Source organism: Microcaecilia unicolor, chromosome 1, assembly GCF_901765095.1.
Source record: "Microcaecilia unicolor chromosome 1, aMicUni1.1, whole genome shotgun sequence".
NCBI classification, from domain to species: Eukaryota; Metazoa; Chordata; class Amphibia; order Gymnophiona; family Siphonopidae; genus Microcaecilia; species Microcaecilia unicolor.
In genome coordinates this window covers 460,323,016-460,344,887 of record NC_044031.1, presented here as the reverse complement: position 1 = coordinate 460,344,887, position 21,872 = coordinate 460,323,016, and the positions used below count along the sequence as shown (strand labels likewise).

General features: G+C 43.8%; 1 protein-coding gene across 3 annotated transcripts in view; it reads right to left on the bottom strand.

The window, feature by feature from the left end:
* The window catches only part of ARHGAP28 (Rho GTPase activating protein 28), a 305,117-nt gene that overhangs the window by 80,161 nt on the left and 203,084 nt on the right, over positions 1 to 21,872 (bottom strand). For all 3 annotated transcript variants that reach the window (XM_030213207.1, XM_030213199.1, XM_030213215.1), the window contains exon 4: positions 10,476 to 10,563. In XM_030213207.1, coding sequence (XP_030069067.1) covers positions 10,476 to 10,563 — 88 coding nt within the window. The remainder of the gene's footprint in view (positions 1 to 10,475; positions 10,564 to 21,872) is intronic.

Genomic DNA, 21,872 nt, shown 5'->3' with positions numbered 1-21,872 from the left:
AAAAAACCCACTTTACAAACTTTTTTTCCAGCCTCTATGCCAGCCTCAAATGCCGTACCCACCTCCATGACAGCAGAATGTGTTCGATCCTGTCACAGCCTTTCCCTGGGTCAGATGTGGCTCTCAGGTGCAGTACAGGGTCACTTCAGCATTGCATTGTGGTGGGTGTAGGGTATTGGGCTCCGTGATTTCATTAGCTTGTGTTACAGTCTCACGATGTTGGTAGTTGGTAGGCTCTTCTCCCATGGTGCTTTTCCCCCTGCCTACTGGGTCAGAGTGTGCCCTATTGTGTTTCCTGTTGTAGTCCATGCAGTAGTGGCCATTTTTGTAAGCCAGTTTTAGTTCCCTTTCCTGTGTTAGCCACGTTACAGAACTTAGTTCTTATCTTGAATGTGGCTGAAAGAGGGCATTGTACAGCATTCTGCCAGCTCTGACCTACTGCTCATCTCAGTACCAGGGAGACTCATTGCCAGTGGGACACAACCTCTGATCTGCAGTTAACTGTGAGTAAACGTGGTTATTCCAATAAAGGACGTTTTTGGAGAGATATAAACGCCCATGGAGATAGGCGTTTCCGTTCGATTATGCCCCTCCACGTCATACAACTGACTATTTTAAATTTCGCAAATTGCTAAAAACGTACTTATTAACATCATCTCGTATTGACGAAAGCAAGTAATTCACTGTTCAATGTTGAACCTGAACTTGTTTGGGATAATTGTGGGATACAAATGTCATAAATAAATAAATAAACTTCCTCACTTATTGGTAAAACAATACATCTTAGCAGTAGCCCATATTGATAAAACAATCTTTGTCTCATTAAAATAATCTATTCTTCCATGGTAGACCAAAATATACAGGCCTTATTTTACAAAGCCGCACCAGAGACTCCCATGTGGCAAATGAGAGGAAGCCCATAGGATCTAAATGGCTTTCCTCTCATTTGCCACACAGGAACCACCAGTGCGGCTCTGCAAAAGAAGCCCTTAATTAAGTACACTTATCTGCAAAGATAAGTGAATCCAACTAATTATCAAACGCATTTGTCCTGAACAGGTTTCTAGGAATACTGAAACTCCATGGACTATCATTGTAAAGAGAGTTCTTGGTCCCTTGAGATAGGCAGTGCTGGTGCTGGTGCTGAAATGCTAACACTTTTATTTTTTGAATGGTTAGTCTGTACTTTCATGAAAGATTGAGAGGTTCTTTAACAAAGCTGTGGTAAAAGGGGGCCTATGTTAACATCACACGTGTTTTTGATGCACGCTGAGGCCCCCCTTTTACCGTAGTGAGTAAAAGGCTGCAGGGGCATAGCCACGGGTGGGCCTGTATGGGCCCAGGCCCAGCCACTTTTGCTCCAGGCCCGCCCAGCCTCTTCTGCCCACTCTCCCCGTCCGCGTGGTCTGCTCACTTTTACTGCCCTGAAGCGCCATTCTCCCTCCAGCACCGGCGATTCCCATAGCCAGCCTTCTGCCAGCGCGCGTAGTCGGGGCCTCTTCTCAGGCGCGTCCCGCCTACTCTGCAACTTCCTGTGTCTCACCTTTGCGGAAAACAGGAAGTTGCAGAGTAGGCGGGACGCGCCTGAGAAGAGGCTCCGATGACGCGCGCAGGCAGAAGGCTGGCTATGGGAATCGCCGGTGCTGGAGGGAGAACGGCGCTTCAGGGCAGTAAAAATGACCAGAACTGACCATGTGCAGGGGGCTGTCGGGGGGGGGGGGGGGGTAGCAGATGGAGAGGAAATGTGGCAGGCAGATGGAGAGGAAATGCGGCGGCGGTGGCGGGCGGGCGGAGAGGAAATGCGAGGCCTGTGCCCACCCAGTCCACCTCCAGGCCCATCTAAAAATTAAACTCTGGCTACGCTACTGAAAGGCTGTCTTTTTCTGAGGAACAGAAATGGATGTCTGGTAGATGAACCACTTGCTGTGCAGCCATTCCGTGGGGGAGCACCCACTACCATCCACTGAGGTGGCAGCAAGGGCTCCCATGCTAACCTAGCAGCAACTGGGCAGCACATGGCACTGCCCAATCACCACCAGGCAAATACCGGTGCTTCAAAAATAGAACATATTTCTGTAGAACCGGAAACGGTGTGTGCTAGGGGTGGGAACTGCCGCTGGGCTCCTGCAGTGGTTCCGGATTTGTGCGAGGCAATTGCCAACTCTTTAGTAAAAGGGCCACTTAGAGAATAAAGGCTGTTTTACTAAGCTGCACTAGGCGTTAATGTGCACCTAATGCATCTTAAAATGGAATACTGTGGGAGACATTGATGTCCTGTGGCAAGGCCCAAATATGTGCGTACTAACCATGCGCTAAAAGATTTTTACATTTTTAGTTTGGGGTGTCTGGGGGTGGAAAGTGGGCATTCCTGCAGTCTCTGCATCTATATTAGCACAGGATTACTGCCTACAAAGCAGTAAGTGCTCACGTGGTAATTATTTTTTCAAGGTTGTGGCCGTGCCCCTGTGTCCAGATTCACCTCTCCTCCCAGTGACCATGCTCTGTGGCTGCTTCAGACTGCTTTTTCCCTGTTTCTCAAATCATGTTCCAGAGATTATTCCAGTACTACTCTGATGTTCCAGTATTCAAGCCTCATTCCCGAGTCATTCAAGTCTCACTCTGATGTTCTAGTATCCAAGCCAAACTCTGGTGCTTCAATATGTTTCAAGCCTCTTTTCTGAAGTCATTACATCATCAGTGAAGGCTCTCATAAGGAATGTGAGGACCTTTGCAACAGAGGTCTTCAGATGAGTTCTTGTCTGTGTGCTTTTGCACATCTAACCTGTTCTTGTCTGTGTGTGATTGTTGCACTTTCAGGCTGTTCCAGCTGTACTGTGTTCCTTTGTATCTTGTCTAGCTTTGTCTCTGGTCTGTAATCTTGATCTTGCTTTCCCTGTTTGTCTTCCACTCCAGTTACAGCCCTGCTTGTCTTCAGCTCCAGTTCCAAGCACTGGATCCGCTGTAAGTTGACAAAATATCTATATTATGGAATGGGAACCCCGGAGCAGGTCACAGCATCACGTGATCTCAGACCCATTCTGTTTATAGTGTATACTAAGTGTCAGGTTCCCCAAATAACATCCCAAAAGGTTGTTATCTGTGTATGCCCCACAGCTGGAGAAAGCATGTTCCAAATGTTGCTCCAAATGCATTGCAGTCAAACTCTAGGTGAGGACGTGATGTCTTGAACTGCTAACAGTACTTGTGATTTATTTGAAAATTCTCAATAAAAATTGTTTTCCATTAAAAAAAAAAGACAACAACAACAAACCACAACAATTTTAGGTTTTAACAGGAGAGCTTTGATTTGTGTCTGTTTACTTAGAAAAAAAAATGAGGCAATAAGGAGAACCCTGCTCAGACCTGTACGTTAAATTCTGGGCTCTGGGAGCACAATTCTCTCCTGGTGCATTCAGATGACATCACCCACTTGTAAAACTGACTCAATCATGCTTGTCAATGGAAAAAAGACATATTACAAGATATTCTGCTGCTACTCTTTCTTAGGGTGCCAGAGGTGAAATTTTTATGTTAAAATCTTTTTATTCGAAACAAAAGTGACAATTGCAATTATAAGTCACAGGTAAAATTGACAACTTATCAGGTCTGCATTTCTACTTCAATAAACATATTATATGAAAAACTCGTTCTAAACTCCCCTTCCTCTTCCCTTCCCTCCCTATTCCCCCCCCCCCCCCCCCCACCCCAACAATCAACAGTCAACAAAACATTCAGACAGTGCATCAGAAAGGTGTGGCATATTCAACACTGTTTCACAGAGGCTTTAACTGTTAAGGAGACTGCTCCTGGCTGCGGGCTGTAGTGTGTCCCAGAAACGACTCCACACCAACCGCAAACGTTTGCCCTCCGGTGACTCAAAATTCTTGATTCCCCGTCTCTCCAGTTTTAGTCTCTCAATCATTTGCACTCTCCAATGCGCCACAGCTGGAGCGGTCGGCTCCCTCCAATTCAGTAGCAACACTCTCTTTCCCTGTAGCACAGACCTCCTCAGGAAGTCTTTCAAGCCCGATACGTGAAGATTTCTTAGTTTAAAGTCTTCAAATAAAAGCAGAGGCTGCATGGGCACTGAGTAGTTCCAATATTTCTGGATAGCCGCTAGTATCTCTGTCCAAAAGTTAGCCACTAATGGGCAAGTCCAGAACATATGTCCCAAAGTAGCTGGGTTCCTGCCACACTTTGGACACGCCCCTGTGGATCCAAAACGCGCCTTAAATGCTCTATTCGGCGCAATATATAGTCTTAGCGCAAACCTATACTGCAGCTCCCAGTCTCGGGAAAAGGTGGTCTGTCTCAAGATGCTTCTGAGAAAGTCTGTGAACAAATTCTCCGAGACATCCTCCGCTAAGTCCGCTGCCCACTTCGCCGCATAGCCCGCATAGTCCAGATCTTCTGTTGTGTCCAACAAATTCCGATGGAAAAATCTTAATGGTACTGCATTTTGGGAGCCCAAGGTAAGAGCCGAGCGTAAAACATCCTGTGCATCCTCGCATAGGTTCTCCCAGCCGAGGGATGCTACATAGTGCCTCACCTGGTAATAAGCATAAAAGTCCTGAGCTGGTAATTTAAACTCCTGCTGCAATTCTGTAAAGTCTTTAATCTTCCCCTCCTCATTCAGCATCTGGTAAATATAGTGGATCCCGCGCTTCTGCCAGGTAAGAAGAGTCTTTGAAGACGTGCCCGCTGGGAAGTCTGGGTTGTTTCTCAACGGCAAAAATGGTGTTGCTGCGGGCGAAAAGTTGTGACGCCTGCACAGCCACCTCCAGGCCGCTCTTGCAGAACTAATAAATGGATTTTTCCGAATCTCCAGCTGTGGTTTTCTGCTTGATGTGTGTATCAACCATCCCAGATGCTCCCCAGGGGCCAACGATGCTTCTATTGCGGTCGGTGTAAAGTCCTGGGTCCCCGCCAGCCAGTCCCGAACATGCCTCAATACACAGGAAACTACCAAGTACCTAATATTCAGCAATCCCATTCCCCCATGGGACTTTGGTTTTTGTATTACTGCCATCGGTAGTCTAGGGCGCCGATCCCTCCACAAAAAGCCTTGCACCATGCGATGTAATATCCGCTCCTCTCTGCGCCGCAAGTATAGCGGCAACATTTGGAATAGGTAGAGCCACTTTGGCGCTATCATCATATTAAAAAGTGCTATACGGCCTGTAAGCGAAATGGGATAGGCGCCCCAGAGTTGTAGCAATCGACGGGTTTCTGCCAGCAGTGGGAACACATTCACTCTATATAGCTTAGCGAGATCAGTCGTGACCATTACCCCCAAGTATTTTATTTTCTCAATCGCCCATCCCAAAGGGAACCGTTCTCCCCAGCCAACTTTCACCTCTTCCCCTAGGGGCAGGCCCTGTGACTTTAGTGGGTTTAGCTTAAAGCCTGACATCGACCCGTACCCTTTCAGAACTTCTAACAGGAAATAGAGTGTCGAGTGGGCCGGGTCTAGAATGAGTAAGAGATCATCAGCATATGCAAGTATTTTGGGAGCTGCCCCCTGCGTTTGTATGCCCCGTATCCGCTCCGCCGCCCGAATCTCACATAAAAGAGGCTCCAAGGAGAGCACAAATAGCAGAGGAGACAGGGGGCATCCCTGTCGTGTCCCACATCTAATCTCCATCTCTTTCGTTCTAATCCCGTTCACTATCAGCATAGCTTTTGGGGATGTATAAAGTGCTCTTATAGCCTGTAAGTGCCATCCCGTGATCCCCACCCATTGTAACACTTCAAACATAAAGGGCCAGAACACTCTATCGAAAGCACGTTCCGCATCTAGGCTGACTATCAACCCCGATGTGCCCCGCACTGTCTTGTGTATGACTGCTGCTAGTAATTTGCGCACATTTTGGACTGATTGGCGACCTCTCACAAAGCCTATCTGATTCTCCTGAATTACCTGGGGCAGCAAAGGGGCCAGTCGGTCTGCCAGGACTCGTGATAGAATCTTCACATCCACGTTTATTAGTGAAATAGGCCGATATGAGCCAGGGTCCAATAAATCCTTCCCACTTTTTGGCAGAAGACTAACTAACGCCATATTTGCCTGAGGAGGAAACGCCTCATGCTCTATGATTTCTGTGTAGTATTCCCATAATGGTCCCAGTAGTTGGGGGCCTAACATTTTGTAAAACTCGCCCGAAAAGCCGTCAGGCCCCGGCGCAGAATGCAACTTTAGAGCCTTAATGGCTCTCTGGACTTCTTTAGCCGTTAATGGCACATTTAGCCCCTCCACTGCTTCAGCCGGGAGCTGCGGCATACCCGACCGAGCTAAGTAGTCCCTTATTCCTTTTCGCTCCTCAGGCTCTCCTTGGTATAACCCTGAGAAATGCCTCCAGAGGGTCTCCGCCACCTCCTCCGCTCTGGACACTCTCTGTCCTGCACTGTTCCTCAAGACCGGTATATAGTGGGACCTGCGCGCTCCTTTCACCATGCGTGCTAGCTGCCCTCCCACTTTGTCTCCATGCTTGTAAAGTTTATACTTTCTGTAAATAAGGGAACGGGTTGTTCTCTCATGCAAGAGTTCATTAAATGCAACCCGCGCTGCCCTCATTGTATCATAATTGTCTGCTACTGGGTCTTTGATGTACTGCCTCTTTGCCTGTCTAAACTGGCGTTCTCGGACTAGGATCCCCCTTGCGATCTGACGATTTCTCTGGCTCACATAGGCTATTATATCTCCTCTTAGCACAGCCTTAGCCGCTGCCCAAAAAAGAACTGGGTCTTCCGCATGCTGGGCATTAAAGGTACTATATTCCTCCCATTTTTTAAGAAGATATTCCTGAAATTCCGGGGAGGAATATAGATAGGCCGGGAAGCGCCAGTGTCTCACTGTTTGGTAAAATGGCTGTGCCTCCAGGTCTATCCAGACCATAGCGTGATCTGACAGCTCCTCGGGCCCTATCCTCGCTGCCTGGACCTGTGAGAACAATTCTTGGGAAAGTAGTATATAATCTAGTCTGGATTGTGTACGGTGGACTCTTGATGTGTGAGTGTAATCAGTCTCATCCATGTTCAGCAATCGCCATGGATCAACTAAACCTGCAGATTGACAAAAGGATTCTAGTAGTGTGGGCTCATCAAGTTCCCCTCTTCTCTTTGGTCCCGTACGATCCAGCCCCCAATCAAATACCTGGTTCATGTCCCCTGCTATTATTTTGGGCAGATCCGGGTACTGTTGGCATTTGCTTAATAACTGTGAGTAAAACTGTTTGTTCATCCCAGTTGGTGCATAAACAGCCACCAAAAGTCTATCTCTGCCCTGCAGGTGCATTTTTACTCCAACATATCTTCCCTCCTTATCCTTGAATAGGGGCGTTACTTGACAGGCCAGAGCTTTATGTATTAAAATTGCTACCCCTCCTTTCCTGCCTGCCGCTGGGGAACAGTACACCTCCCCCACCCACTGTTTTTTTAGCTTTTCATGCTCCTCCTGGGAGAGTCTCGTCTCTTGAATGCAGGCTATCTGGGCCCCATGACGCTTCAAGGCCCCCAAGAGCTTTGTTCTTTTTATTGGGGACGTGATCCCACACACGTTCCAGGATATCACACGAACCTCACTCCCCCGTGGCATGCTCACAGCTCTTGTCTAGTGTTACCGTCATAGTCTCCTCTCTGCGTTCCCAGGAGAGCCCAGCCTCCCTCCCAGGGGATCTGCCCGTTAGGTTCTTAAGGTCTCTGTCCGTACTTTCCTTCCCAAGCCCCTGCCTTGTCGTTGTCATATGTTCGTTGCTACCAGTGCCCCACCTTTCGATGCCCCAATTGCACACAAAATTGGTTCTGCTGCCCCCCCAACTACCCCTTCCCAGGCCCTCCCTCTTCTGATTCTGTCCCCTGCCCTCCCCCCCTGCTTCCCTCTGTCGTCCCACCCCTCCCCCATTCTTTATCCCTCCCTTCATTGTCCCTCCCATCTCTGTGTCCCAACCCATCTCTCTCTCTGGATGGGTATCGGGGTTTCCGTGCCTCCGGGCCCCAACTCTAGCTTAATCATGGCCGCCCCTCCATAAACAATCGTGGGCATCCACCCCTGAATCCTATGTGGGTTCTTTACTATATTATAACTAACACTCCAACATATCAATAAACATGTGATACATTACAGTAGGTAAATTATTTCTCTTTCTCTCCTCTGTCAGGTCTGTTTTTCTTGTCTTCCAAGTCCTCCACGTGGTGTTGTGCTGCAGAGACTGTGCTGCAAAACTTCCATTTGCCTTCACTCTTGATTTTAAGTACCGCAGGGTATATTAGCATGAACGGCACTTGCATTTCATGGAGACGCTGACACCATGGAGTAAACTTTTTCCTCTGCTCCTGCAGTGCTGCCGAATAATCCTGGTAAATTCGGACTTGGTGCCCATTGTATTTAAGATCCTGGCGTTTTTGTCTATAGCCTTGCAAGATTTCTACTTTGTGCACGTAGTTGTGCACTTTGACTATTACAGTTCTCGGGTTTTTCTTTCCCTCTTGATATCTTCCCACCCGGTGGGCCCGTTCCAGGCAGATCTTGCCCGCGTGGTCAGATAGCGCGAATTCTTCTGCTAGCCACTTTTCCAACACAGACGCTAGCGCTTGGTCTGGAACCGCCTCCGGGAGGCCCACCAGCCGCAAATTTCCCCTTCGCGATCTGTTCTCTAGGTCATCGAGTTGAACCTTCAGCCGCTCCACGTTCGCTGTAAGGTCTGTTACTTGGCGCGCGGTGGGGCCCGACGCGTCTTCGACGTCTGAGACTCGCTTTTCGAGCTCCCCCGTCCTCTGCACTGTGTCCGTGAGGAGCGACTCTAAGTTCGCGGTGCGTACACCTAATTGAGCTAGCTTTTGCGCCATCACATCCTCCATCACGTCTCTAAGCTGTTTTAACTGCTCCTCTGTGAACACGGCGTTCACACTCAGCGTCGGGCCTTCCTCCGCACCACCCGTTACCTTGGGTTTATCTTTTTCTTTTTTCGTGCTTCTGCTGGCCATCGCTCTCGCTGGAGTGCTCAGAAACTTTTCCATAAAGGTTCTTCACTATGTTCTAGTGTTTAAGGGCTTTTGCCTTTTAATATAATCGTGTTAATTTCAGATTTCAGGGGTCAGGGCCTCGGAGCTCACGAAACCACGTCTGCCTCCTTTCAGAGCATCACGTGACCCCAGAGGTGAAATTTTTAAGGACCTTATCAAATCATGAGTGGATTTTCCTGCTTATGCATGCTTTCAGCCGACCAGTAGTTGTGCAAACACATGACATTTCTCTTCCGACTGATATATAGTTGATTTGTGTGGTCTTTTGGGCCACTATTAAAATTGCACATAACATAGTAGATGATGACAGATGGTCCATCCAGTCTACCCCAGAAGATAAACTCCTAGTAAATGATATAACATATACATACTTGACCTTGAGCTGCCCTTTCCAGGGCACAAACCATAGAAGTCTGACTGGCAGTGGCTTAATTTTCAACTACTGAAGTTGTCACTGAAGCCTGCTCCAGTCTAACCAGATCTAATTCTAGCCATAATTAGGTCACAGGCTGTAGAAGACTGCCCAGTACTAGCCTTATTTATACTATTTATTTAGATTTTGCTCACACCTTTTTCAGTAGTAGGTACACTGGATATTTCTCTGTCCCAGGAGGGCTCACAATCTAAGTTTGTACCTGAGGCAATAGAGGGTTAAATGATTTGCCCAAGATCACAAGGAGCAGCAGCAGGATTTGAACCAGCCACCTCTGGATTGCAAGACTGGTGCTTTAACCACTAGGCCACTGAGTTCTGAATTCTGAGATATAATTGAAATGCTTTAATTAATGTTCCTCATTAGTCTAACCAATATAGAGGTCCTTTTACAAAGCTGCAGTAAAAATTGGCCTTAGCATAATCTTATGTGTGTTTTTCCCTCACATTAAGGCAATTTTTAGCACAGCCATAAAATACTTCGATTTTCTATCTATTTCATTAATGGCTGTGCACTAATGTTGCCATTAGCGAATGACCATTTTTAAAAATTACCACAGGAGTGCTTACCATGGTACTGGCTCCCGTGTTATCCATCCACTAACTAGTTAGCATTCAGTAATGTAGATTCACTAACTGGTTAGCACAGTAATGCCCCTCTTCACCCTGACACACTCCCTTAAAATATAAATACAAAAAATGATTTAGCACGCGGTTAGTGCATGCACATTCCAAAACTAATGCAGAATGCATTAGTGCATCCCATGGATTTTTTTTTGCTGCATTAGGCACACGTTAACTTAGTAAAAGGACCCCATAATTAATCTTAATTGCTCCATAGGACAGACACAGCTAAATTTTCTATGTGGACACAAGAAGGCTTTTACAGAAACAAAAGGCATAAAGCTGAAAGAAATCATAGATTGTATACAACTGGCTGCTGGTGTCATCAGTTCATAATAAAAAATAAAATCTATGCTCTTATAACTCAGTGAATACAGGGTGCATGCTAGTTTACTCACAGTTGGCTGATTTCCATACTTGCATTTTCCCTGGGAGCTGCACACCATTAGAAGGAACAGGAGACATTGGAATGGGCTCAAACGTTGGCTGCAATACAAAGAAAAAACGTTCATGTTTATTATTCCACGATCCACAATATTAAGTTTTGAGGTTGATTTAGCAAGCTTGCACTTTATTTCAGATTAAACTATTATTATTATTATATTATGTTATGGAGGGACTAACTTTATGAGATTTTCAGCTTCTTGATTTATTTCACAACACTTAACGAAAACAGCACGGGGCTTTTTTAAACGTAGGGGTCCTTTTACTAATGTATGCTAAGAAGTTACCACATGAATTAAAGTGTGGTAACTCTTAGCGAATGTCTGTGATATCTGTTACTGTGCTGGCATGACAGCGCATACTTATTCACATGTGTCACAAAAATCCTAGCCACCCACCTGGGCTACCCTGCTGCCACTTAGAGGGTCTATCCCCAGCACAGCTCAGGTCTGCCTGCACCTGCTGCTTGTGCTCCACACTAGTACCCTCCTCCCATCGACTAGGTCCCAACTGCCTCTGGGTGAGTCTGCCACTTTCAAAGTATCCCCAGTGATTTTTAGGTTACTGGGGGGGGGGGGCCCCGATGTAAGGAAAACAGCTGATCAGCAGCTTGCAAATTTGTTTCAGTGCTGTGGCTGGTGGTGTTAGATGCACAGACAATAAAGCCAAAGTCAAAAATCCTGAAGCTGTAAAACTGTATGAACTTCAAATACATAGGCTCAGACCACAGAAGTGGTCAATCATAAAAATTATATATGAATGAAGCATCAATTGCATAAAATACAAATTTAAATTGTAAACATTAAAAGAACTGGAGGTTTTTTAGCCAATGAAGAATTTACCCTGTGAGTCATATAAATGAAAACATTTTGACCGGGGATACAGAGACTTTTTCTTCCATTTTTCACCCATATTCTATAACTACATGTGTAAATTTCGGAACGACCATGAGACGCCCATTTCCCCATCCATAACCATGTCCCTCTTTGTCTGAGCGCATTAGAAGTTCGGTGCACTTTGTTACAGAATATGCCAAGCAAGTTGTGCACGTAAATTGTAATTAGTGCCAACTAGTGCTCATTATTGCTTGTTAAGTGCTGTTATCAGCGCTCATTAGCTTGTTAAGCTTATTAAGTTACACGCATTGTTATACAATCCACACCAATTTTGGCACAGATCTCTAGGTGCATTATATAGAATCTGGGGGCGAGCACTTAAATTGTCTCACACACAACCCCAAAGGGGGTGTGGCCAGGGGAGGGGCATAGGTGAGTCAGGTGCATTCCAAAATTTAACTGCAGGCTTACAGAATTGGGTGATTTACATGTCTAGCTGTCATCAGTCGGACATGAGGATTTACACCAGGTATAAGTCCTGACACCTAAAATTGAGTGTGGGACTCAACGTTAAGCACTATTCTCTAAAGGTTGCTTCGTGGTTCTTCATGGCGCCTAACTTTGGGAGCCATTTACTGAATCTGGCCCAGATTGAACACAAACAGGCACAATCTATCAGCGTGCCTTCTAACCCCATGCAATTTTATGAGTCATTCTAGCATATAAATCATGTTTTACACATGGAAAAGGCTTAAAAAAATCACCCCTGTAAACTTTGTTTTATGTGCAGACACATTACTGGGTAATACAACGAATTACAATTCAGCATAGGTTTTGCGATACTTACTGCCGATTACGGTCTTTTAATTGCTCACTGTAATTGCACTTGTTAAAGAGTCCTATCTGGTGCTAATTTATGCTGGTTCTTTCACATTAAGCAAGTAATATATTGATGGACAAAAGCAACTGAGACAGATGAACAAAATTTTTCTCATAGAAGAGGTGATATGAACCCAACTGATAAGAAAGCTTTCTGTTGCACCAGGTCATGGGATTAATGAGACACACAGAAAGGAAAGCTATGGACACAAAAACAAAACAAAACATTTCCAGACTCTGCAAGATAAATAATTCATATGGTTGCCAATCTATTAAGCAGCTGTATATAATACATGTAAACCTCTTTGGTTATCCCACAGAAAAGCAGTATATCAAATCTGTGACTCTGAGCCCTGATCCGTGATCCCCCTCCCCCAAGACAAAAAGCTGGCAAATTTATTGGTTACTGTGATGGATAATAGATGGATGGTTGGTGCCGATAATATAACTATTCTCTTATAGAAGCATAGCTGTGCTTGATGAATAACTTAGGAAACAAAAGCAGTTTGATTACAGATGAAGACCCAGAAACTGTTATTAAAAAAAGCAGAAACAAAAAAGCTATTACACAATATCCAAACACAGGAGCAGACCTGTTCGCACACTTTCTGGGCTAATGAACTTGTAGTCACATCATGGAGATGATGTGGTTACCTGGAAGGCAAGCTGTTGGATTTTAGTTACATTTAATACGATCTCTTCTACTTGCTGTTTTCATAATGACGTGTGATGCTCTAAGCGGTGACGCTGTTATTTTCATGGTGTAACTGCATTAATGAGAGAAAGGTTCTACATTGCATTGTATTTTGGATTTGTTTCTTTTTTTTATGACTCTACATTCAGCATGCTTATATGATTCTGTAGCTGGCTCCCACGGCCCGTGTTGGGTTTTATTTCTCTAGTTTTACAGTGTAAACATTGTTGAACATGTGAAAATTGCTGGGTGATCATGCTAAAAAGTCTGTAACTTCTCCATGCTTAAAGATAACCTCATTCCACTAGGAACATACAGGTAGATAGTAACAACAAATAAAGCTGTAAAATTTTACATTGATATTCCAAGCAGTTGCTGAGAAAACAGCAAAGAACTCCAGGGGGTTCCTTTTTTTTTTTGCCTCACCTTGTAGAGCTACCTTTAACAGAAAACACTGAAGAGCTCATTTCATGTCTGCCACTGAGGGGATGTATTGAAAGAGAAACAATTTTTCTAGGACTGATTACTACATACCGTTTTCTAGCTTGAGCCAAAACTGTTAACTTCCCCACATATTTTTTTGTTACCATTGACCCAACATAAAACACTGTTTCTTGTACTGTAACACTATAATATTAATGGCTTATGCCTACATAGGTACAAATAGCACCAGGGACCAAGCAATGACACAATTTCAGAACCCACCTGTACTTTTCTGCTGGGGAAGCAGAGAAGGTGAGCCCTAAGTCCTAGTCCACGAGGACTATAGGCAGCTAACCCCTGGGTTCTTCACCACAACCAACTGCCGTTCCCCAGAGGCTAAGCCCCCAGGTTCAGGCAGCCAGCGGGACTAGTCCTTAACCAGGAAATGTCAGTATCAAAAGGCAGATGGTACAGGACAAGGGCAGGCCACTGAAGACACGGTCATGAATCAGAGATATTATCCAGACAGCTCTGGTCACAACAGAAAATGGCAGCAGGATCAGAAGTCAGCGTTAGCAGTCAAGCAGCTCCCATCCCAGCAGACACTGGTAGCAGGGTCAGAGGTTAGCGTAGCAGCCTAGCAGCTCTGGTCAAAGCAGATACTGGCAGCAGGGTCAGAAGTCAGCACTTAGCAGTCAAGCAGCTCCGGTCCCAGCAGATACTGGAAGAAATGGTCAGAGGTCAGCGTTTAGCCAAGCTGCTCCGGTCACAGCAAGTACTGGCAGCAGGGTCAGAAGTCAATGTTTAGCCAAGCAGCTCCGGTCACAGCAAATACTGGCAGCAGGGATACTGGTAGCCATTGCAGAAGCCCCGAGGAAGCCGTGGAGCCGGAAGAAAAAGGAGCATGCCGCTAACATCATCACAGGCTGATGTATCAAGAAGTGCGGGACGGAGCTCCCCTCCCGCACCACAGAAATGGACCACTACTACTACTATTTAGCATTTCTATAGCGCTACAAGGCGTACGCAGCGCTGCGAATGGACCAGCGGAAGCGACCATGTTGTCTGCCCGACAGCACCGAGAGTGAAGACTCTGCTCCTCCACCTGCCGCCAGATATTCCCCGAAGCACCCCCAACACGCTTTCAGGTAGGGGGGCGTGACACCACCAATGAGAGTGTTTGAAAAGAATTTGTACAATGTCATTATCCAATTTGCTTCTATAATGTTACTCTCCCTGTGCTAAAATTGTTTTCTTTTTTTCCATTATATTAAGTATAGCTGATGAAAGATGACAGAGCTTCATACCAGTTCCTACCAGTTGACCATTGGGAGGCACTCCATTTGACTCATTAGTATAGCAGCTGTCTGAAGGCCACTGTTGTCCAAACCTAGGCCTGTGGTTACATCCAACAAGGCTGGTTTTCTGAATAACTACAATGAATATGCAAGAGCTGGATTTACACACGCTTGAGACCCTGGGGTAAATTCTCAAAAAGTGGCCAACATTTAGGTGCCAGGATGATGCATGCTAAGCATGAATTCTATAACAGCTGTTGGCGTATATCTGCCATTATAAAATACTAGTGTAAGTCTGTGTTTATGCACCTAACTTTAGGCGCGATAGTTACACTAGTTCAATGGCCGACGTTAGGCAGTTAGGCATGCAAATGATAGTATTCTGTAACCTGCGCACGTAACTGCCTGAAATGCCTCAATCCATGCATGACCCTCCCAGGTCCGTGCCTCCTTGAAGTTGTGCACTCTGGAATTTGAGTGCACAACTTATAGAATAGCAACTCAGGGCAGTTGCATGCTAATTAAGGCCAATTAGGAAGAGGGCTTTTAATGACATTCATCAGAAATGGGAAAAAAATCCAAGTAAAAATGAAAGTTTTCTGGGTGCCCATCCTTAATTCAAATGCTAAGGAACTAAAATCACACAAGCCAACAAGAAGCCTCAGCATGTTTTCCTTACAAAGGGCTCCTTTTACACAGCTGCACTACCAATTAGCGGCTCACTAAGTGTGAAGAAGCCCATTCTATTCCGGTGGGCTTGTTCGCATTTAGCACATTGCTAATGATAGGGCACCTTTTTAAAAGGGAAATGGGACTTGATATACTTACTTTGTACCTGGGGCAATGGAGGGTTAAGTGACTTGCCCAGAGTCACAAGGAGCTGCAGTGGGAATTGAACCCAGTTCCCCAGAATCAGAATCACTAGGCTACTCCTCCACTAACAACATTCCATGTAGAAGCCTGCCCTTGCAGATCAGCAATGTGGCCGCGCAGGCTTCTGTTTCTGTGAGTCTGACGTCCTGCACCTGCACATACGTACATGTAGGACGTCAGACTCACAGAAACAGAAGCCTGCGCTGCTGATCTGCAAGGGCAGGCTTCTACATGGAATGTTGCTAGTGGAATAGCAACATTCCATGTAGAATCTACAAATAGTTTCAACATTCCATGTAGAATCTCAAATAGGGAAAAGGAAATGGGACTTGATATACTGCCTTTCTGAGGTTTTTGCAACTACATTCAAAGCAGTTTACATATATTGAGGTACTTATTTTGTACCAGAAGCAATGGAGGGTTGAGTAACTTGCCCAGAGTCACAAAGAGCTGCAGTAGGAATGGAACCCAATTCCCCAGGATCAAAGTCCACTGCACTAACCACTAGGCTACTCCTCCACTCGCTAAAACAGTTCATTTATTTACGACTTTATGCTTTTAGGGCACTATACTAAGGCGTTGTTAGTATTTCGGATTCTGTCAGGGGTTTGTGACCTGGATTGGCCACTATTGGAAGCAGGATACTGGGCTAGATGGACCATTGGTCTGACCCAGTATGGCTATCTTATGTTTTTAGAAATTACTCCCTATATTTGCACCTGAAAGGATAGAGGGTAAAGGACTTGATACACTGCCTTTTTGTGGTACAACCAAGGCAGTTTATATATATTATATGCAGGTAAGGTCACAAGAAGCATGAATCTGATTTGAACTCTAGTTGCCCTCATTCTCAACCTTCTGCACTAACTACGTCACGGTTGTATGGTTATAAATGGATAATTTATCTGTTTAAAGCTATGCATTCACTGCTTCACTAAACCCTGCCCCAGTGTGCTCACAAATGCATTTGTACTCTGGAGACATGGCTCTTTCACAGCAGTTCTCCCCTCCATTAGCATCGATAATGATGTATTATGCTTGAACAATCTAAGCAAAGATTGATCTGTGCAACTGTGAAAACCCAAAAAAACACAAGCAATATTGTATTACCTGCAGTCTGATCTTTGCAAATTAGATAGGTCATTTTAATTTAGCTTGATCCAGGAAATGATTTATTGGTAGTTAATGAAAATGATGGCAACTAATTTTAATCCTGTCTTCTAGTATGTAATGCCTTCTCTCAGCTCAGCTACTGGTATATGATTATCAGGCAGATTCAACTGTGTGGAGATGGGGCTTCATTATAAGTACGTATTTATTTGTTAGGTTTAAGCAGAGGAGTGTGGTAGCCGTGTTAGTCCACTCTTAAGATTATCAATAGAAATCAAACAAAATAAAACATGGAAAAGAAAATAAGATGATACCTTTTTTATTGGACATAACTTAATACATTTCTTGATTAGCTTTCGAAGGTTGCCCTTCTTCGTCAGATCGGAAATAAGCAAATGTGCTAGCTGACAGTGTATATAAGTGAAAACATTCAAGCATTACTATGACAGTCTGACAGGGTGTGAGGGTGGGGGTGGGTAGGAGGTATGCATGGGGACATCAAAGCATATCATTGATATTCTAACAGGATGGGTGTGGATAGGTAAGGGGAGGGGTGATCAACAGAGACTTACAGCTTTATGGTTTATAATGGGCTAGGAACCCCAGATCCTTGTTAAGTCCTTTCTGTTGGGTGTTAAAATATTCAATCACCCAACAGAAAGGACTTAACAAGGATCTGGGTTTCCTAGCCCATTATAAACCATAAAGCCTTAAGTCTCTGTTGATCACCCCTCCCCTTACCTATCCACACCCATCCTGTTAGAATATCAATGATATGCTTTGATGTCCCCATGCATACCTCCTACCCACCCTCCCACCCTGTCAGACTGTCATAGTAATGCTTGAATGTTTTCACTTATATACACTGTCAGCTAGCACATTTGCTTATTTCCGATCTGACGAAGAAGGGCAACCTTCGAAAGCTAATCAAGAAATGTATTAAGTTATGTCCAATAAAAAAGGTATCATCTTATTTTCTTTTCCATGTTTTATTTTGTTTGATTTCTATTGATAACTTTGTTAGGTTTAGATATTATTTATTTGGATTTAGTTCATATCTTTTTCAGTAGTAGCTCAAGGTGAATTACATTCAGATACATTGCCCTGGACAGCTTACAATCAAAGTTTGCATCTGAGGCAATGGAAGATTAAGTAACTTGCCTAAGATCCCAAGAAGCAGTGGTGGGATTTGAACCAGATTCCCTGGTTGCCAGCCCACTGCTCTAACCACTAGGCTATTGTGGTGGATCCTCAATAAGTCAGCTTTTCACTGCAGAACACAGCAGGGGCACCAGGGAAAGACTAGAATACTGGGACATCAGAGTGAGGCTTGGATAGTCTCTGGAAGGAGGCTAGAATGCTGGAAAATCAGAGTGAGGCTTGGATAATCTCTGGAATGAAACTTGGAAAACAAGGAAAGAGGCAGCAAATCTATCATTGCAGGATGGACACAGTGCCAGGGAGGTGGTCTGGAGAAGCCATGGAGCCCTACCACCGAAAGGAAAGATGAGTCAAGATGCGTGGGCACGGTCACAGTCGTGACATACTGAATGGAGTGGAATGGGTAGACATGAATCGCTTGTTTACTCTTTCCAAAAATACTAGTACTAGGAAGCATGCAATGAAGCTACTAAGTAATAAAATTTAAAAAAAACTAGAGAAAATAAACTCTGGAATTTTTTGCCAGAGAATGTGGTAAAAGTAGTTAGCTTAGCAAAGGTTTAGAAAAGGTTTAGATAATTTCTTAAAAGTCCATAAGTCATTAATAAGATGGACTTGGGAAAATCCACTGCTTATTTCTAGGATAAACAGCATAAAATCTGTTTTACTGTTCTGGGATCTTGCCAGATACTTGTAACCTGGATTGGCCACTGTTGAAAACAGGATACTGGACCTGATGGACCTTCAGTCTTTCCCAGTACGGCAATGCTTATGATCTTATGAGAAGCAGAACCTTGCCAAATTCAGAATCTCAGGAAATCAGACAGCTGGAATAACAATGAACCAGTGGAAGACAAGCCTAGAGGTGGAGCAGAAATACCCGGGCTACGAAAGGATGCTCCCAGCTGGGCCAATCAAGGAAGAGAAACAAAACAACAATATTACAAGACACCATTGTAAATAAACTGGCTGAAGCTAGGTCCCCAGGAAGAGATATAGTTCCTCCTGGGAGGCAAGTGTCTACCAACCCAAGGGGCACTGGTTTGAGACTAACCCATCCTGGCACTAATCCATTCACTGGATCATTTTATAGCAGGCTGCTTATCTTGTGCTACATATATGCAGATAAACCACTCCGCAAAGGCAAAATATGTCCATATTTCCCTTTGAAAATTACCCCATGAAAGGGCACTTGTATATTTACCTGCTATTTCATATGCACAGATTCAAACTTAGCTTTCAAAAATGTGCTTGGAAAATTTCACTTTGTGGGTTCCCGCCGACTGTGGCCAAAGGTTTGGAAAATCACATTTTTGGGTGAAAATCGGCATTGCACAGAGTTTTACTGCTTTTCATGGGGAGGTTTATTATGTCAATGACTTGAAATATCCCAACAGTTTTACCACTCAAGTAAGTGGAAATAGGGCTCTGAGGCCTTTTCTTCCCATGATAGCATAATCTGTTGCGTGGTTTATTGTTTTATTAAGTACGATTGGCAAAAATGTTGGCAAGTAAGAAGAGTAAGAATTTGAGAGTGAGCAAAATATCAAATATTTAAATAGTATATACAAACAGAAATATATCAATATATATAAATATTCAACACTGAAAAATGCCAGCATAACCTTAAATGAATAACTTATCTGCCTAAACCTAATTCTGCATTTGGATTTAATTGCATAAGTTATCTACAGGGTAGCTGATTTTCACTGCACTCTGAGGGGCCCTTTTACTAAGCTGCGTAAGCGTCTACACATGTCCAACACGTGCCAAAATGGAGTTACTGTCTGACTACAACGTGGCTTTTGTGGTAATTTTATTTTTGGCATGTGTCTGATACGCATGTCCAAAATAATATTTATTTTTGGAAGCGCATATCAGACGTGCGCCAAGTGGCATTTGACGCGCGTAGATCATTATTGCCTGGTTATTTATTTATTTATTTTGCTGCATTTATATCCCACATTTTCCCACCTATTTGCAGGCTCAATGTGGCTTACAATATAATACAACTACAATCACATTGATGGAATAGTTACCACGTGAGACTTTACTGCTAGGTCAATGGCCGGTGGTAAGGTCTCAGACTCAAAATGGATGCGTTGCAATTTTCATTTTGCCACATGTCCATTTTCGGCAAAACTTTTAAAAAGGCATTTTTTGCAGGTGCACTGAAAAATGATTCTGTGCGCGCCCAAAAAATGCGCCTACACTACCGCAGGCCATTTTTCAGTGCACCTTAGTAAAAGGACCCCTAAATGACTTTTGACTCCCCTTATACTGCCCCAAATCTTTAATGTCCAATATTCCCATCTATTTGTTCCCATATGGCTTATTACGGGAACATTGGACCCTAAAGGGTTAATTTTAAATGCATAACTGTGCCTATATAGCAACTTACATATGGCTAAAAGTTAAATGCTAGCTGCTGGGTTATTTTTAGAACAATACACTTAAGTAGTTGGCAAACTTCTGCCAACTACCTAAGTGCTTTGATCCCAACTCTTTCTTAGATATGCTTTGCTCAAACAGCATTTCAAACAGGCCTGGAGGAGCATTCTATAATAAAATTGGCTTTTCTGACAGTGCTTGTCTGTACAAGCTGGCAGGATGGCAGGCTCAAAATTAAAACCAACACGAAAAGTGCTGGAGGGCCAAGGAGCAGGAAATATGATTTTTTAAAAACATATAATAGTCCATTGTTGCTCCTAAAATGTTACTTTTTATGTTCTCATTCCTGGTTTGCTTTTAGCTACTTGGCAAAATGAAATTGCACTGCTGTGCTTTGGCATTCATCGCATAGATGACACTGGGGGTCTTTTACAAAGGTGCGCTAGCGTTTTTAGTGTGCGCTAAACGCTAGAGACACCAATATATTCTCTAGCATTTAGCGCGTCCTTATTTTTAGCATGTGCTAAAAACGCTAGCGTGCCTTTGTAAAAGGACCCCACTATTTCTTTTCGTTAGGCTAAGTCAAAGTGTCCCTGGGCCACACCCAGCCTTTTGGGTTTCTGGAATAACCAAAATGTTAGCTAAAATCTGAAATTAATGATTGAATGTTTTTATTATGTCAAGTGTTGTACTATGTTTTATTATTAGGAATGTAATTTTGTAACCCGTTCTGGGCATGGTTGGGAGGACGATCTAAAAAAAAAAAAACTTTAGTAAATAAATAAATAATAAATATTAATGAGATATATTTGCATACAACAGAGGAAGTGCATACAAATTTATTTCATGTATACTTACTGCAGATATCCTGGGTGTGTCCAGAGGACTAGCTTAAGTTATGCAGATCCTAGACTTTCCTACATATACATTATAATCACAGATTTTTTTGGACTTCCAGCTTCAGTTGGGTTACCACATCTGTTTATATGCTCTTCCTCTGAGACTAGTAAAAATTAGAAATTCAAAAAAACCCCAAGTCTCTACTCTAAACTTAATTTTGCTCCTCTGTGCGCCAAGCTTGGGGGAGTGCAGGAGAGTGATAATGTACTAAGCAGGTGGAATTATTTGATGAGTAAAAAAAGTTTCTTGTGAGGCTGGTTCGTTTAATATTATCCAAATAAGAATCACAGTATATATTTTGCTTAGTAAACAGGGCCCACAGTTTAATAGTTTAAAAAGATTTGATATACCACCCTTGTTGCTCAAGACAAATCAGAGTGGTTCACAATCTAATCACAAAAGAAAAGAATGCCAATTTAAAAAGCAAAGCTCATACATACCAATAACACACACACTAATACAATATATATGTGATTTTCTTTCAAATTTTCACTAAAGTTCAGGGAGATATAGTTTTCATGCAATGAAGTCCATGATTTTGTATAGACGTTATTGCAAAATATATGCTGTGATTCTTATTTGCATAATATTAAATGAACCAGCCTCACAAGAAAATTTCTTACTCGCCAAATAATTCCACCTGCCTCCAGGTCCAGGTTTGGGAATCACTGGCCTAAGTACACAGGTTTCCCTGCGTTCTGAGGCCGCTTTTAGTGTGTTGTAAAATGGCCACATTTCCATTTCTCCCATTAATGGCCAGGCACTAATTTCCAAATTAGCACATGG